General features: G+C 43.0%; 1 protein-coding gene across 4 annotated transcripts in view; it reads right to left on the bottom strand.

The window, feature by feature from the left end:
- The window catches only part of MYO5C (myosin VC), a 62,117-nt gene that overhangs the window by 17,606 nt on the left and 26,472 nt on the right, over positions 1 to 18,039 (bottom strand). For all 4 annotated transcript variants that reach the window (XM_075575702.1, XM_075575701.1, XM_075575703.1 and 1 more), the window contains 15 exons: positions 17,229 to 17,354; positions 15,680 to 15,763; positions 14,983 to 15,117; positions 14,019 to 14,116; positions 13,353 to 13,439; positions 13,158 to 13,269; positions 11,751 to 11,962; positions 11,008 to 11,173; positions 10,154 to 10,300; positions 8,223 to 8,387; positions 3,426 to 3,519; positions 3,162 to 3,225; positions 2,606 to 2,786; positions 1,289 to 1,382; positions 100 to 163 (listed from right to left, as the gene is read on the bottom strand). In XM_075575702.1, coding sequence (XP_075431817.1) covers positions 100 to 163; positions 1,289 to 1,382; positions 2,606 to 2,786; positions 3,162 to 3,225; positions 3,426 to 3,519; positions 8,223 to 8,387; positions 10,154 to 10,300; positions 11,008 to 11,173; positions 11,751 to 11,962; positions 13,158 to 13,269; positions 13,353 to 13,439; positions 14,019 to 14,116; positions 14,983 to 15,117; positions 15,680 to 15,763; positions 17,229 to 17,354 — 1,829 coding nt within the window. The remainder of the gene's footprint in view (positions 1 to 99; positions 164 to 1,288; positions 1,383 to 2,605; positions 2,787 to 3,161; positions 3,226 to 3,425; positions 3,520 to 8,222; positions 8,388 to 10,153; positions 10,301 to 11,007; positions 11,174 to 11,750; positions 11,963 to 13,157; positions 13,270 to 13,352; positions 13,440 to 14,018; positions 14,117 to 14,982; positions 15,118 to 15,679; positions 15,764 to 17,228; positions 17,355 to 18,039) is intronic.

The following is an 18,039-nucleotide window of genomic DNA, read 5'->3' on the forward strand; positions in this document are numbered from 1 at the left end:
CACCCTGGAGAAAGAAGGTGTCGGCCATTAGTTTTCTCTAATTGGAAACTTTTTTGCAACGCTGGGAAGTAAATGTAATTAGCGTATAAACGTACTCACCTGTTTTTAACATCTTCCACTTCAAAACTGTCCAGGAGTTGTTTCGCCATGCCTGCCAACTTTTCTGTAATGAAATAAAGAATTAAAGAATCTGCTTGATCTTTTCTACTTGGTATCTAAATTCCGGTAATATGACACTAATGTGTCACTTACTTAAAGCTGCAGTTCAGGCTTTTTTTAAAAAAAAAATTATAGTTTTTTTTTACTTCAATAGTTTCATGTGGGCAATCTCTACTTACCTAAAGAACTGCATAGCTGCTGGTCAATTTGTTCTCCGTCTATTGATCGTCAAAGTTTGGCGACATCTTTAAATATGGGGAATGTATTTCCTCTGTTTCTGTCACTCAGTGGAAGCTCATGAATATTCATGAGCACTCCATTCATGAGCACCGACATGTGCACGAGGGAGGGCAGGGCTCACAAAGGTGTGTGCCAGGGCTTGTGACAGGACATGAAGGGGCAGTGCCTTAGTAAATGGTTGTTAAAATGGAATACAAGAAAATTGGTCTTTCAAAGTTGTTTTTTTTAAAACAGAATATGCTAAAAGTATTTTTTCTTACTACAGAACTGATTTATTAAAAAAAAACACACATGAAGGATATTGCCTGAACTGCAGCTTTAAACCACACACTGTATTCATGGAAAAAAATACATTGGATCCAAGCTCTAAAAGTGTTACATTTGATGAGTTTCTTAGGAAAAGTTTGAGGACATCATTTAGAATCAATAATTCTAGCACCATTGTCAAATGATCTATTTGACTACACCTTCTGGGTTTTTTACAATTTTGACACGTTTCCACAATCATAAATCACATCCGTATTTAAGAGTTGTGTAGTCCTAATTCAGGGGTTAACTCCAATCCTAAAAACCCCTCCCCCCACACAACCCCAACAGGTCAGGTTTTCAGGATATCCTTGCTTCAGCACAGGTGGCTCAATCGGTCCCTGCTTCAGCACAGGTGACTAAATCAATGGCTCAGTCTTCTACTGAGCCACCTGTGCTGAAGCAGGGATATCCTTAAAACCTGACCTGATTGGGGGGGGGGCGGGGGGTGAGGGGGTCTTGAGGACTGGGGTTGAGAACACTGGCCTAATTGGTAATCTCACTAACTGACGTGTGTAAAAAAAAAAAAACCTCACTGGATAAAAGATTATTCATTACTTCAAACAAAACTGTTCTGCTTTACCTCTCATTTCGTGCTTCTGTAACTGGGCCTGGCTGTCTGAGTCCTTTTTCTGGGTCTCAAGAAGTTCAATTTCTCTTTGAAATTCTGGTATTTTCTGTTTTAAGAAATGATAAAATAGTGACTCATGGTTTACTTCAAAAGCCGACATATTTAGGACGCACATCTCACAATGTTTCTGATTACATACTGTATAAAGTGTCTTCTGAAGGAAGTCATGGCAACTGTGTACATGATGCATAACAAAAAAGAGAGAGAGAGAGCACAGGATCAGGGTGGGGGGGAGCTGTGCCCTTGTAGACAAGAGCAAACTTTAAATTTAACCAGTCTTTTAGTAGCCATGTCTGAATAAAATGCTTTATTCTCTTTGAATTTGTTTCATATTGATACTCTGTTTCCTTATATCATGCTGGCGCATGTATATATTTGTAGAGTTGACAATCAATTGCTGGGAAGTATTTTCCATATTTAGTACCAGTCTTGTGCTCCGCAAAAATTAATGTTTGAAGGAAAAGTGGTTGATATGAAGACATAAAAAAAAGTCTGCATACACAGACGTAAAAATACATTAGATAGCACTTCCATGTCAATGGGAACCGCGGCTTTAAAATTCTGATCCACGTCAAATACATAAAAGGGTAGGAGTTGTGAAGATGTATGCCTATCATATTCGATGCAATGAAGAATCATTACTTTGCACTGAGCAATCAATGGCATACGAAGAATGGACGTCTAAAACCGTTAACCAAGCTATGTAAAATGCATTGTAACTTCATTTTCAGCTTTCCTTACTGGATTAAAAAATACGTTAATTCCCTTTTACTTCATTACATTACAGGGAACAGTCCGACCAAGGTGGAGCAAACTTCCCATGCCGAGTTTCTCAGTTTAGTCATCTCCTCAGAGGGGGAAACCAAGCCTAAATAGTGTATTTGCCTTCCTGTTACCATGTGACCAGCTAGGGATTTTCTTTAATATTAATGAGACAAAAAAGGAAAAATGTGCATTTTGTAATCTGGTAAACAGTACTTTGGCTGTATGCGTCCATTTTCATGGTCTACATATGTTTGGAGATTGCTAATCTGCGGGACCTGGTGTTTAGAGTGTAACTCGTTTTTATACACAATAACCCCTTCAGTGCCAGCAACTGATGGCAAAACAATGAGTTGCAGACCCCTGACACTGAAGGGGTCACAAATGCCTCATATCATAAACAGGCATATCAGTGAGAAACAATCCTAGACTAATGTAGCATAATCATACAAACGGATTGTATTGTGTTAGTCGTCACATTAGACCTCGTTTAATTACAAGCCATACCTTTGCTTGGTTGGAAAGCTGAGCTACTTCCTGTTTGAAGCTATCATTGAGGACTTGCTGTTTTTCAACCTGTTGTTGGAGCTGCATGTTCTTGCCTTTCAGAGTCTTAATTTCCTCTTTCAGCGTCTCAATCTGCTTTTCATAATCTTCTTTTTGGATTTTAAAATGTTTCTCAAGTTTTCTGTGCAAAGTCAAAAAACGCACGATTAGCTAATAACTGGACCTTTACTGTATAAAATGACAACTATAGAAATATTACATTATTTTTAGGTCCAGAGTACTTTATTTAGTTGAAAACAATGTACCTCCATGAACTACTTAATATTTCCAAATATGTTCATTAATGTACATAAATCAGTTATGGTACTTCCACTTTAAACACACAATAATATTGGAAATAAACAACATAGGTTTAGTTAACTCATCTAAATACAGTATATTGCATTTATTAAATAATGTATATTTTATAGAATTACGTTTAGCATGTGCATGGAAAGAATTGTTTAGGTGGGACAAGTCTATTACTTGCTACTACTTTTATCAAGATTTTACATACATTCTTTGCTTCTCTTCTTTTTCCACATCAGCAAACAGTTGGTTTGTGAGTTCATTCATTTTATCTGAACAAAAACGAGAATCGACATATTTTTTGTTAAATAAGTGGAATGCCAAAAATGGGGCTTCTATAGTCAACGCTTTAATGTCAAATGAGCTTTAAAATCTTAATACAGTATTCATTTTTAAATCTTTTGTATTTAGTTGAGATCTCAAAAGATGCAAGATAAAAACCTGTCTGTTTGAATTATAATACATTATAGACCTTTCATTTCCTGGGTTTTGTCTTCAAGTTTTCTTTCTAGCTGCTGTTTCTGCTCAAGAAGTTCCGTATTTTTTATTTGAAGTTTTGCTAATTTCTGGTTAACAAAGGAAAAGGTGAACTATTAATCACATATTTCAAACAACCGTGCCAGAACATTTTAATTACATTACACTTGTTGTAAAGTAAAATATATATATATATATATATATATATATATATATATATATATATATATAGAACCCCCCCCCCCCCCAAAGAACATTTTACTCTTAAATAATAAAACCCATGTTAAGCCCTTGGCTGTTAGAGAAGACTGAAGTGCATGTACTTCTGACAGCAAAGGCATTGAAAAAGTTTATAGTGTGGTATAAATAACGGGTTCAAAATACCACTATCACCTGAAAGTTTGTTTTATGTATAAACTAGCTGAGAGACCCGGCGTTGCCCGGGATGTAAATGCGTAATAGGTAGTATTATTTATAAATGGTGGAACAATAGGTGACTATTTGTTGTAAAGGTTGGATAATAATGTTGAAAAGAAAGATGGAAGAAAATGTAATACGATGTTGTATAAAAATGGTTTATTGTAAACACACCACAGTACAATGTATATTTTGTGACATAAGTGATGTAAAAATGTGAGGCGTGTGTCCTGCTAGGGTGTGAGCGTGTGTGAGGTGCTAGGGTGTGAGCGTGTGTGAGGCGGCAGGTGGGTGTTCAGTACGGGTGGCGCGTGGGTAGTGAGTGCTGGCTGTGGGTCGGGGTCCTGCTAGGGTGTGAGGCGGCGGGTGTGTGGCGAATGCGGGTGACAGCTGGTCAGTGATATTGTTGCGTAGGGGCAGGATGCGCCAGGAGTGTGTGGGGTGGGTGAGAGGCGGCGGGTGTGTGTCGAGTGGCAGGTGTCTGTTGAGTGCGTGCGGCGGCTGTGTGGCGCGGGGATGTGAGCGGTGGGCGGGTGAAAGGCAGAAGTGCGGGTGGGAGAAAGGCAGAGGCGGGAGGGCGGACGAAAGGCGTTGAAGGAGGGGAGGGGAGGTCGGAGGGGTGGTGGGGGGTGGTGAGGGGAGGTGAAGGGGGGCGGAGGGGAGGTGAGGATGGGTGGTGAGGGGGGGGTGGTGGGGGATGGTGAGGGGAGGGCGGAGGGGAGGTGAAGGGAGGGCGGAGGGGAGGTGAAGGGGGGGTGAGGGGAGGTGAAGGGGGAGAGGTGAAGGGGGGGTGACGGGAGGTGGAGGGGGTTGCCGGGAGGTGAAGGGAGGGGTGACAGGAGGTGAAGGGAGGGGGGGTGACAGGAGGGGGATGACAGGAGGCGAAGGGGGGGGTGGTGACAGGAGGTGAAGGGAGGAAGGGAAGGGGGAGGTGGAGGAGAGGAAGGGGGAAGAGGGAGGTGGGGGGAGGAGGGGAAGGGGGGAGGTGGGGGAAAGGGTGAAGGGGGGAGGGGTGAAGGGGGTAAAGGTGGGGGAGGGGAAAAGGGGGGAAAGGTGGGGGAGGAGGGAAAGGGGGGAAAGAGGGGGGAAGGGGGAAAGAGGGGTGGAGGGGGGAAGGGGGTGGAGGGGGGAAGGGGGTGAAGGGGGGGAAGGGGGGGGGAGGGGATGGGGAAAGGGGGAGGTGGAGGAGGGGAAGTGAGGAGAGTAAGGGGGGAGGTGAGGAGGGGAAGGGGGGAGGTGGAGGAGGGGAAGGGGGGGAGGTGGAGGAGGGGAAGGGGGGGAGGTGGAGGAGAGGGGAGATGGAGGAGAGGAAGTGGTGGGAAGAGGGGGGAAGTGGTGGGAAGAGGGGGGAGGTGGTGGGAAGGGGGGAAGAGGGGGGAGGTGGTGGGAAGGGGGGAAGAGGGGGGAGGTGGTGGGAAGGGGGGAAGAGGGGGGAGGAGGGGGGAGGTGGTGGGAAGGGGGGAGGAGGGGGAGGTGGTGGGAAGGGGGGAGGAGGGGGAGGTGGTGGGAAGGGGGGAGGGGGGAGGAGGGGGGAGGTGGTGGGAAGGGGGGAGGAGGGGGGAGGTGGTGGGAAGGGGGGAGGAGGGGGGAGGTGGTGGGAAGGGGGGAGGAGGGGGGAGGTGGGAAGGGGGGGGAGGTGGTGGGAAGGGGGGGAGGTGGGAAGGGGGTGGGAAGGGGGGGGAGGTGGTGGGAAGGTGGGAAGGGGGGGCGGTGGAAAGGGGGGGGGGCGGTGGAAAGGGGGGGGAGGTGGTGGGAAGAGGGGGGAGGTGGTGGGAAGGTGGGAAGGGGGGGAGGTGGTGGGAGGTTGTAAGGGGGAGTGAAGGAGGTTGTAAGGGGGAGTGAAGGGGGGTGAAGGTGGAGGGGAGGTGAAGGGGGGGGGTGGAGGGGAGCTGAAGGGGGGGTGGAGGGGAGGTGAAGAGGGGGGTGGAGGGGAGGTGAAGGGGGGGGGTGGAGGGGCGGTGAATGGGGGGGGTGGAGGGGGGAGGTGAATGGGGGGGTGGAGGGGAGGTGAAGGGGAGGGGGAAGGGAGGGGAAGTGTAGTGAGGGGTGGGTGAGGGGAGGTGGAGGGGGGGGTGGAGGGGAAGTGTAGTGAGGGGTGGGTGAGGGGTGGGTGAGGGGAGGTGGAGGGGAGGTGGAAGGGAGGGGAAGTGTAGTGAGGGGTGGGTGAGGGGAGGTGAAGGCCGCTCACTCACCCGTCCGGCAGCTCCCACGTGGATCTGAGGCGGGAGGCAGCGTGTTGTGGCCGCTCCCCCGCTGACTGTAGCGGCGCCGGGGGGGGGGGCGGGGTGGAGGTGAAGTGAGTGAGGGGAGGTGATCACTACGCTCCCCCGCTGAGTGTAGCGGCGGGGGGGGGGGGTGGAGGGGAAGTGAGTGAGGGGAGGTGATCACTCCGCTCCCCCGCTGAGTGTAGCGGCGCCGGGGGGGGGGGGGGGGGGAGGGGAAGTGAGTGAGGGGAGGTGATCACTCCGCTCCCCCGCTGAGTGTAGCGGCGCCGGGGGGGTGGAGGGTGGAGGGGAAGTGAGTGAGGGGAGGTGATCACTCCGCTCCCCCGCTGAGTGTAGCGGCGCCGGGGGGGGTGGAGGGGAAGTGAGTGAGGGGAGGTGATCACTCCGCTCCCCCGCTGACTGTAGCGGCGCCGGGGTATGGAGGGGAAGTGAGTGGGGGGAGGTGAAGGGGGGTGAGGGGACGTGAAGACCGCTCACTCACCCGTCCGGCAGCTCCCTCACCCGTCCGGCAGCTCCCTCACCCGTCCGGCAGCTCCCACGTGGAGGGGGGGGGGGTGAAAGCGCGGGAAACAGGGAGAGGCGGAGGAAGAGGCGGAGCCTCCGGGACCGGTGGGGAAGAGAGCGGGAGATGTGCTGCTAACACTGTGAGCCCCGCTAATGTATGTAACACCGTGTGTGTGGGGGGGTTGTGTGTGTATAGTGATGTGTGTGTGTGTGTATAGTGATGTGTGTGTGTGTGTATAGTGATGTGTGTGTGTGTGTGTGTGTGTGTGTGTGTATAGAGATGTGTGTGTGTGTGTGTGTTTTTTTGTTTTTTGTTTTTTTTGGACCTTTGGCCCGTCACTCCGCCTCAGGCCAATGAGAGGTGTGGGGGGCGGGCCAAGGGGGTGGTGTGAGTGTGTGAGCCCAATGAGAGGTGTGCGGGGGCGGGCGGCCCAAGGGACCAATGAGATTGCCGCTAGGGACACCGGACATCCAGGCAGGCAAACATACAGTGCTTTCACTAATATAGTATAAGATACATATTTTGCCCAAAATCTACGATGTCTATAGAAGCAGATTAAACTGGGCCCCCATCTCAATTTGTCCTTTAAATGTTGTTTCTGGTGAAAATCACTCATTAGATTCACATTAAGCTTTTAGGATTTACCTATCAAAATACTTAAACTGCCACAAATAATTAAACAAAGAATATACTATTTAGAAGTTACATTATGGAAACATTAAGCACAAACTTGGCTACATACAAAACCATGTCAAGTTATTCTTAAAGTAAAGAGAAGGCAAAATGTACACAAATAACATTTTAGAGAGGTGTCAATACTAATTTGTGAGCTAAGTCAGTTGTAATACTTCCTGCACCCCAATAATGCATTTCCTTTAGGTGTTGTGCCTTTAGTTACATGGTTACAATAAATATATTATAATATTGTATTTGATAGCTTATTATTGACAAAACAATCATAATTAAACAACCATAACCGCATTACTGAAACAAATTCCCCACGTCCAGGCCCATAGGCAACAATTCTATTGTTTTCTTTAAGTTACAGTTGGTAGCAAAATAGGCCACTATTGTACATTTTCAATCCATTGCTTCTGCCATGTCCTCCAGGTTATATAAAAACCAAGCGCTGAAACATTTAAAGCAGAAATCCCCCCCTAAAATCTGTTTTTAACCTTAGTAGAATAGGGGGGTTCAGCTACACGCTCTGGGGACACACAGGTTGCCGGTAAAATGGAGTTTCAAGTATTTGTAGGATTTCACAAAAAATGACAAATATGGCCTTGCGGTAACCAATAAAAAGCAGTGTTGTCTCCGTTCTCCTTCTATTGTGTGTCCACTGAGCAAGTACTGTTGCCCAGTTGACCCTTTGAAGCACGGGAATCGGGGTCCCCAGAGGCTGAGGGACCACAGAACAGCTCGGGACGACCCTCCAATACAGATAAGTTAAAAAAAATGAACGTTTCGTAGTTTGTACTGCAATTACTCAGGAGTTGCATATCATCAGGTGATATCATCTGAAGGTTCCTGGAGTATAACCCAATGTTATTGCAGTGACTGCACCATTGTAACAAATCTTTAAATATGGATAGTTGTTGCTTCATTACTTCTAACTCACAATCAGAATTTATGGAAAATTATTAACCTGTTCAGATTCGTCCTTGAATTTCTTCCCTTTTTCCTCTTGTGATTTTTTTTGCTTTGCTGTTTTTTCCAGCTCTGATTCAAGTTTATGAAGTTTATCTACATCGTGTGAGTGAGTTGATGCTAGACTGGTCAGCCTTTCCAATAACCCGTGGTTTTCTTTGTTCTAAAAAATAAATAAATAAAGACTATAGAGTAAAACATGTGGTAAGGTGTATAGTACGTAAAAATTGTAAGTATTTTTAAAATCCTGTTTTACTCCAAACACCGACCTATAATAAACTGACTAGGGAACAGAAAGGGTATTTAAAGCAGCATTTCATCCAAGGGTCTCCATTTTCTTGAATGGTTATGAATCAAGGGGGCCCCAGAGCTGAACTGTCTTCATTTCAGTTCCTAGGACCAGAGCTACTTACCCCTGTGGATTATTTTTTTCGTTCTAAAATGTCCCTGGCGGTACTCGGGCCAATAGGAAGTTGCAATAGATGACGTTCTGGCTTCCTATCGTGTGTGCAGGTGGAGAGTTAAATCTCCATTTTGTTTACCCAGCAGGGCATGGTTCCAGGGGCACCTTCTGAGGTAAGTATCTCAGAAAGCAAAGGGTTCCCAGAGCTTAAATGAATGTGGTTTATCTCCAGAGACCCCCTTATAGAGATATATCTCTATATCTATATATAGATAGCTATCTATATCTATATACACACACACACACACAAATAAAAACAACTAACACGAGTATGCGGTATTACACCTTTAGAACTATTGCAATGTGATGCAAATTGGTCTACATTGCTTAAAACTGCAATAGAATATTATAGGGCAGTATAATCTTTCTGAAATTCACCATGACAGTGTATAGCAATGGTGAATACCTGAAAACGAAATACCCAAATTAGAAAATAGGAACACTTTCTTCAAGGCTCTTCAAGCACAGGCTCCATATGTCTTAACTTTCACAATTAACCATGTTATTATCTAAACAAAAAGGAGGACATCTGAGCCTGCCCCCCCCTCCTCCTCCTCCTCTTTTGGAAGGGAATACCACTATACCCCATGGACTTCCAAGGGATCAGATGGATGTCAACACCACAAAAAATAAAATCCAGGGAGTTTCACCCCCCCTCCGAGACCCATAAGACACAGGGGGCATCCCCCTTTCTGGCAGAAGCTCCATGGGCTTCATCCCAGCAGGACAGCAGCACAACATAACTCCTGCGTTAGTCCGCACTGAAGAGGTTCATAATTCAAAATGAAAAATAAGACAATACATGAGCTAGATATAAATATACATGCACATTGCTTCATAAATCTGTGCTCTAATGCAGGGGTGCGCCATCGTTTTTCCTTGCGCCCCCCTGCCGGCTCTCTTTCCCCCCCCCCCCCCCCCTCCTCTCCTTACCTTGGCTCTGGCGTTTTAAAGTCATGCCGTTACGTTGCCATGGCAACGTAGCATCACATGACCCCCGCGGCATCACGTGACCCCGCGTTGCCATCCAGAAGCCGGCTGAGCCAAGGTAAGTGAAGTTTACAGAGGGCTTTGTCGCTCCCCTGGCATTTAATTTAAATGCTTTCGGGAAGCACATGGGGCCTCTGTAAACCCCGCACAGAGAATCTCGCGCGCCCCCCAGTTTCTACACCCCTGCTCCAGTGATCTTTTAACCAAGGACTAAAGCAGACAGAATAGTTTAGTATATGGACACATATGCAGAGTAAAAACTGTGCCAATGTAAACCTATTTACAAAACTACATTGATCAATAAACTGGATTTTATACAATGCTTTCATGACTCTTAGATAGCAACCTGCACTTCATTTTATAACCCAATTGAGTTTAAAAAGAAAGCGAATGCTAAAATATATGCATCAATAACAAACTAAACTCACTAATGTTTAAAATTAAAAAATACAGGCGGCCATTACAATGAACCATACCTGATCTTCCAGCTTCTTTTGGAGGCGTTGTACTCTGTATGAAAGCTGGATACTTAGCACAAAGCGACGGATGCTCTGATATCTGCGTCTTGCCAGCCATGCACGAGCATACTTCTGCAATATTAAAGCCTTTTGCTCTTCCCGCATCTTTAAAACAAGTATAAAATGAAAAAACTTTTTTCCCCCCCGACTTCTGTCGTGGCCACTTCACAAAAACTAGTTTGAATAAATTCTGTAACTTTTTACAATCAATGTTAAATAGAAAAAGCAAGAACAAGAACGTAACAATTGTTGCATTCTCACTTTTTGTACGAGAACTTTTATAAAACTACAGAGAATAATTCTAATTTTGTTTGATTTTATCAGAAGTACCCACAGTCACAATTTCCTGTTTACTTAAGTCCCAGTGAAGTAAACAGGAATAAACCAGGATCAACGTTTTCTCAAGGGTCACTAAGAGGAGAAAACGGGGTTAATGCATGTTTGTTTTAATCCATAAACTACTAAAAAAAAAAAAAAAAAAAGGTCCTCTGAAGTCCCATGGAGTACAAAGATATAGATAATTAGAATGTATCTGTAAATTGGGGTACCTCATAACTGGAGACAAAATGGATGCAGTGGACAATGCAGACAAACCTGCAGTGGACGTGGGACCACATTTAGAATAGACAGTGACCAAGACAAGGTTTGTTTAGGAAGTTGTTTTTTTTTCAATGGTCAAGGAGATATTCTATAGGGTCATATTTACTGTGGTGCTATTCCGAAAAGAGCGCTTCCAGGCCATTCTCTCTACATGGACCAGAAGGTGTATTAGCCCATACATATGTTATTGTATGGACTTGGTTACAACATACCTTTTGATACCTCTTCCTTGCCAAGTAACCCCGTGTGAATGCTTGTATAGTCACAGTAGCCACAAGGATGAGCTGGTAGAGGCGGCGGGTTAGGAACCCTCGGCAATGCTTCTGGATAATTATAGCTGCCCATCCATGTTTCAGGGCCTTTGCACTTATTGCTTGCCTTAAATAAATTAAGAGCGAACGTACAGTACATCACAAAGTGCATGACAGAACACAATCTAGGTCTCAATAAGATACTTTCCTGATCTTGAAATCTCATGTACATGGTCACCTGGAATTTTCATGGTTAACTATTATTGCAACCTTGAAAAAAATCTCGACTACCCAAACTTCGGTCTAGGACATTTGGCAGCGACCATTATGTTGTGACCAAGTCGCCGCCAGCATTTAGCCGCCACTCACCTCACTGCAGGGACATCTCGCTTCCAAGCTAAGCCCCTAACCTTACCCTAAAAACCCCTAATCTTAATTTCTAATACCAACACTACCCCCAACCCAAAAAACCTTAAATCCTAAAACCCCTTAAGTTAACTCATCTTACTGCGAAACGGCCAGCAGCAGTGTTCACCGGCGGCTGCGGTGAAGGGTCCGTCGGTGGCGACTAGTTGCGGTAATATGTCCGATTCTTCCCAACTCTGCTTTACACATTATAGTTTACATACCCGTGTTGGTGAAGGATATTATCATGCCCCCTAGCTGAGGGCTGGTCTAACTACAACACTCAGATGGTGAATTACCTCACAGCACGCTGTCCCCGGACGTACTGCTGGATTAAAATTGCAGCCTGTCTTGCACGGAGAAACTTCTTCCGCTCAACCCACCCTCGCATGTTCTTTTGGATCATGATACAAGCATTTCTCAATTTATCGGATCTCAGTTTTTCTAAGTAGGCCACTTGCCCAGCTCGGAAGAAAATTTTCGTTCTCCCAAACTGATATTGGTTAGAATCCTGAAAATAAGGCATAGAAAATAGCAGACAAATATAGTTGTGAATACATACAGTAGAGCTAGGATATTCATAGCACTGTAGAACATTTTCCTCACCTCCATTTTTTTTAAATTATTAAAATAGGTATAGAAAATAAGTTGACAATCTTCTAAAACCTCACAAGAAGTTAACTTGAGCACATTAAAAAGTTAAGTAAAGGTTTCTCTTATAACCACAAAGTACACACCAAAGTTGTTTTAATGAAAAAGTAGCATATACTTTTTTGTATCCTAGAAAATGTCGTTTAGTTGGAAGCGGTTTATGTAACACAGAAGTGTGTTTTGACACACTGCCTCATTTACGGCAGCACAATGAAGAACACCCGGTGGAGAATGTCAGACTTAATGCCACAGCAGATCAGGAGGATTTTCTGACGAAAGTAAAGAGAGAGAAAGACAGACACACCAAGACAGAGACTTTGATACATCTCATTATAAGGCTAAGTCCATAGTGAATTTAGCCGTGCGGAGGCGCGCTGAGGCTGAGTGAAAGCGGGTGCTTTCCCTGGCCTTAGACGACCGCGCGCCGTCCAGGAGCTTGTGGTGTTGGGGGGGGGGGAGGGCCTGTCACGTCACGGAGCTGGTTTGCCCTCATTGGGCGAACCGCACACGTGACGGCCCTGCGCTCCGGCGAGCGCAGAAACTAAAATTTTCTTAAGACACACGCTTCCGCACGCTTGCGGAAGCGTGCGTGAGCCCCTGCTAAAGCCGCTCTCATTGCGGCTGCAGGGGCTCACTGCCGAGCAGCAGCGCGCCTAAGCGCTGACCATGCCCGAGGCCTAATATGTGCACAATCTAACCCCTTCCCAACTCCTCATTCTGACACTAAGCAAGTCACCAGCTGGTGCAGATGGGGTTAAATTGAAGCAAAATACTTTGATACATTGACACACGATGAAAATGGTCCCAAATTGCCATGATATAAAGAACCCCTAGTAGCAACATGCTCATTTACTTTTTCATTATCAGAAACCATGAAAATTAAAAAAAAAAAAAAAAACATTAACCCCCGGGAGGGGCATACAATAATATAAGTCTGGCGTCGGTTCTTATGGGCACATGGATGCAGTGACAAACCGGGTGCATTAACGCATACAGGCACCTGCTGCATGTGCGCCTATATCATCTTGTGGCATCTTTAACATTATGTCCTTTACCTGGATTAGTCTCTGCAACACAATTTTACAAATATGTTTCTTATCAATTGGTGATAATTCCTGCTGAGTCATGAGGATGCTGTAGCGACCATAGAACTCAGTGTATGTCCATCTGGGAAGAGATACATTTATTTATACAGATCCATTCAACATAGTACTCTGGTATATTAAAGAAAAGAAAATCTGAAGGCCGACCTGGAGGGATAGCTTTGAGCACTGATTCTTATAGTTTCCAGAACACCGCATGCCCGCAACTGCTGCACCACTCTTTTGGAGTCATACCTAAAACAGGATCCAATTGAAAGATATAGATATAGATACATATAGATATAGATATAGATATATATATATATATATATATATATATATATATACATACATACATACATATATATATATATATATATATATATATATATATATACACACACACACATATATTAACACACACACCCCTTGTCGATCCATTGATGGACGAAGGCCTTCCCAATGATCTACCAGGTACTGCGGTTGCAAGATTCTCTTCTCGCCATTGCTCCAACAAAATATATACAGTACATACTGTATATTCTAGAAAATTTAATTTGGATTCAAGTGGTTTATGTTACTAGGCTAGACTGGATACATATAGAATGCCAATTGATGCACTCTACGGGAAAATCCTAGTATACAATTTAACGTTTAATATAATCAAACTCAAAAATGAAAATAGTTTTGAGAGGGACAGAGGAAAACAAACACAAAAAAAAACAACACAACACTAGACAGTGCCTATTTTGGACCAAATAAACAAGCGGGAAAGGAGAGGTATGGTGGGACTACAAATATTGCTAGATTTTAGCACCTCCAGTACATACTTACTCAAATGGCAGTTTTGCATCATTGGGCTTTATACATCTAACATAGTGAGGCGTGGTTGCATTAAGCGTCTCCATGAGCAAACATAAGGAGTTGCGGAACTGAAAACAGAAAGAAACAAGGGTGACAATAATATGGGGAAGAAAAAGTAATGCTACCGTTAATCTGCAGGTTCTCCTCCAACAATGAAATATCCCTGTTCAGTGTGCTAAAAATACGTCTTTCCTGTGCTAGAGAAGTGTTCAGCTTCAATCAAAGGAACATAGTCGAGCTCTTCTCCAGCAAGAGGAAGATAGTGTCATAGCATATTAATAAGGGGTCAAAGAAAGAAAGCAGAGAAATGTGGTTTGTAAGAAGACAAACTATAAAGATTGAAAGTTAAAATAGGACCTGTCTTTGGGATTTTTTTTGGAGTGGTGGAAGGCTTTTCATATATTGCCAAAAGCATGAGACTAAAGAACCTTTTTTTATATACAAGAAATTTGAAAGCATTGACAGTGATCCACATTTGTACATACCTGTGCTTAATAAAATCTTTAAAAATAAGGACAGACAGAGACAAAGGAGAGGCAAAGACTGACAAACGCTCATTTACCAGCACCTTGGTAAAGGGAGGAAAGAAAGAATCAAAGGTGAATGAAGAAATAATATGGAGAGTAAGTACAAAATCTGACAGATGGAATATTTAAATACCAAAAACATGTTTTGATAAAATACACTATTTAATCTTGCATGCAATCAATTGCATCCATGTTTTAAATGTCATAAAAGTTTTATAATTCTATATTGCAGGTAAAGCAAACTACAGTAAATTAAAATACTTAGGCAAATATATACAGTCATGTTTTAGGCATTGCATTTAATGTACCAGGGGTCAGAGACACCCAATAATATTATCTCTCTTCATCGAGAGTGAAGAGAATCCAGGATCAAACCCATTTGCCTTTAATTGTCCCTTATATTATACCTTGCAGCCAACAGTCATGCGGAACTCTTTGTTTGCAGACTTTATTACGGGCCTTGCAGATTTAACGGTTATACCCAGGCTGAAAGGTGATGTGGCTGTAGAATGGTCTTGAAAAAAGTTGGCACACAGTTGAAACTGGAATTGTGAAAGAGAAAATATTTGTTCAAATCCCATCTGATCCCTGAAGTTGACATGTTATGGAGGTGTTTACAATGTGCTACTCTGGCCCTATACACAGAGCTTCAACTCTGTGCATAATACATGCCTGACTAAATTACCTGGGTGGTTTTAAAGGCATTAATCCAAAAACAAAGTTATTCAATAATCATCCTCTAAAATACTTACAAATATGAGATATGTGACTTCATTCAAATATATACAAGATAAGTGAAAACAAAGAAGATATTAAGCAGGAATATTGTAGATATCTGGGTGTGACCTCCCCTTTCACAGGTAAAGTGCCCTCCCAGGTTCATGCTTGGCATTTTGACATTGATGGGAATATGCATGATTCGGAGGACATTGAACTCTCTTTGTGGACCATTACCATATAATTAAGCCAGACTGAAATGTTAATAGATGGCCTTTTATTTCTAAAATAAAAATCAGAAAAGGTTATAGCATCAAGAAACAATCTTAGAATACTAACAATCATGTAATTTATGTATTAAAACATATACAGGATAAACATACAAACCTTACTATTTTTTAGCAGATCAATCAATACTTCATATACTGTATCTCTGTTTTTCTCCAAAAATCCATCACATTTGTATTCTACCTGTGCAAGATTATGAAAGTAATGGAGATACTTTTCATATGTACATACAAATACAGTAGAACAATGTATGATTGGGTGAACGGCCACTAGAATACAACACTTTTAAATAACATTAAAAAGGTGAGAGGGTAACTACTGTATGGACATTTAGTGAACCAATAAAGAGGTGATATTGTGTGCATTGTGGTTTACTGTGAAAAACACTTGGTGAACAAAGATTACTGTTAAAAAATTATAACTCGCAGAGGTAACATATGGCAGCTTTTTTTATCCGACTCATTTTAAACAGGACTATTCAAGCGAATACGGAATATTTAAGAAGACTACGTTTTATTCTTAATTTTAGATATTTGAACAGAGATTGTCAGCAAATCATATTGAACATAGTACATCCAAATTGCAAAAAAATGCATGGCGCTAAATAGCAGCCTTCCATCTCCCTATGGCAGGCTAATAATAGTAAGTTGTGCCCATCTATCAGTTCTGTCTGGCCAAAAACAGCTGCACTGCGACCAACATTTCCCATCAAGACCGCCACTCCCAATTCCTACGGTGGACACTTGGCGGTGATCTGGTAATCACTGCTGCATCCTGCATTCGCGTCCCATAACGGTTAACCACTTGCCACAAGCCGTGTGACAGGCTCTGGTAAACTGTACTTGTTAGTACAAATGTGTAGTGTTTGTGTTATGTGTTACTTCTGTTCAAAGCACTGATGCAGATGTGCAAAAAAGCGCTTTGCTGCCTAAAGAGACCAGAGGTACATTTGTACGGTCTTCTGGCAGTGAAAGGGTTAAATTCATCACATGCTCAGATTATGAATCTTTAACAGTAAATGTATTTTCCAATAAAATACTCATTGTATATTGCTCATATTTCCTGTGTGTTCATTTTAAAAAGAAATCATTTACACCGCCCAACTGTTATGAAAAAATGTTGAACAATTAATAAGTGAAAAATAGCTGAAAATGGCAAATATAGACAAGTATTACAATTTTTGGAGATCAGAAAAGTTGTTGAGAGGCAACTGTACAGCTGCCTGACATAACTGGGAGGCCATTAAAAAGTATACATTTCACGCCCCGCAAATGCAATGTTTGGTGTATGGTTTGCTCTTCCATCCTGAACTGTTTAAAGCAGTAATCTATTGTTTTGACGCCCTCCTTTTTTGTTTAGACGATGGGAATGAGGATTCCCGAGATACTTCCTGTGACGTTACTGGCTCTCCAGAGCTGATCCGCGTTAATTTCAACTCCGGGGACCCCCTGCTTTCTAAGATACTGACCTCCGAAGGTTGCCGGTATCACTGCACAGTTTAAAGGTCCCACATCATGTGGACCAATAGGAAGCTGCAAGGGATGACATCACGGCTTCCTATTGGCCCGCAGCCTGTTTAAGCCTCCATATAGATAACCCAGACTAGCCCCATATATTTTAACATGTTTGTACATGTCACACAGTTTACCTTGTCTGCAAAATGCTGGATAATGAAGGATCTGTTGGACATTCTAGGTTTCTCAAACAGTGGGTTCTTGTTGATGTAGTTGTTGTACAGTTTCTGTAACCAGTTGATATCAGTTCCCTGAGGCAACTGTAAAATAAATGTAAACAAATAGAGTAAATGTAAAAAGTGTAGGCACTAACTATATTAGAAAATATACTTGGTAACTCAAATTATTTGGTCTAATTACCATCAATACAGTGTTAAGTGAAATACAGTTTATATTTAAAAAACAAAAGTGTATAACCTTGTGAGAATAGCAACCCAAGATAAAGGAATTCCAATTCCTCAAAAGATTGTGGTGCAACATTTTGCAAAACAAAGCTAAAGACTGATAAACAGAAAAGCTATGATTGTGCCAGGGGAGATATTGCTAGAAATCTGCATGGTAAATTATATGAAAGAGAAAACTGCACCAAACTAAAAACTTTGCTTTCTCTACACAAAAAAGCCGGAAGGATATAGGCCACAAAACTGAACAATAGTAATACAGCTCTCGTGTTGATACGCTTCACATTCAGGCCGGGTTAACTGAATCCACAACAAAAGCCATTGAATGAACAATACAACGTTTACTTTATAGGAGCTCACACCTAACGGAGTAAGTAATGTTGCAGCGATTAGAATTTGAACTACACCAAAGAAATTTTTACTAAATACTCAATAGTAAATATTATTTACATCTTTATTTCTTCAAAATAGGGTTGACAATGAAAAATAGTGTGTGACCAAGATTCCTTTTTTTTTTTTTTTTAGGAATTAACTTTAAATTATA

This window comes from Ascaphus truei, chromosome 18 (assembly GCF_040206685.1).
Source record: "Ascaphus truei isolate aAscTru1 chromosome 18, aAscTru1.hap1, whole genome shotgun sequence".
Taxonomy (NCBI): domain Eukaryota; kingdom Metazoa; phylum Chordata; class Amphibia; order Anura; family Ascaphidae; genus Ascaphus; species Ascaphus truei.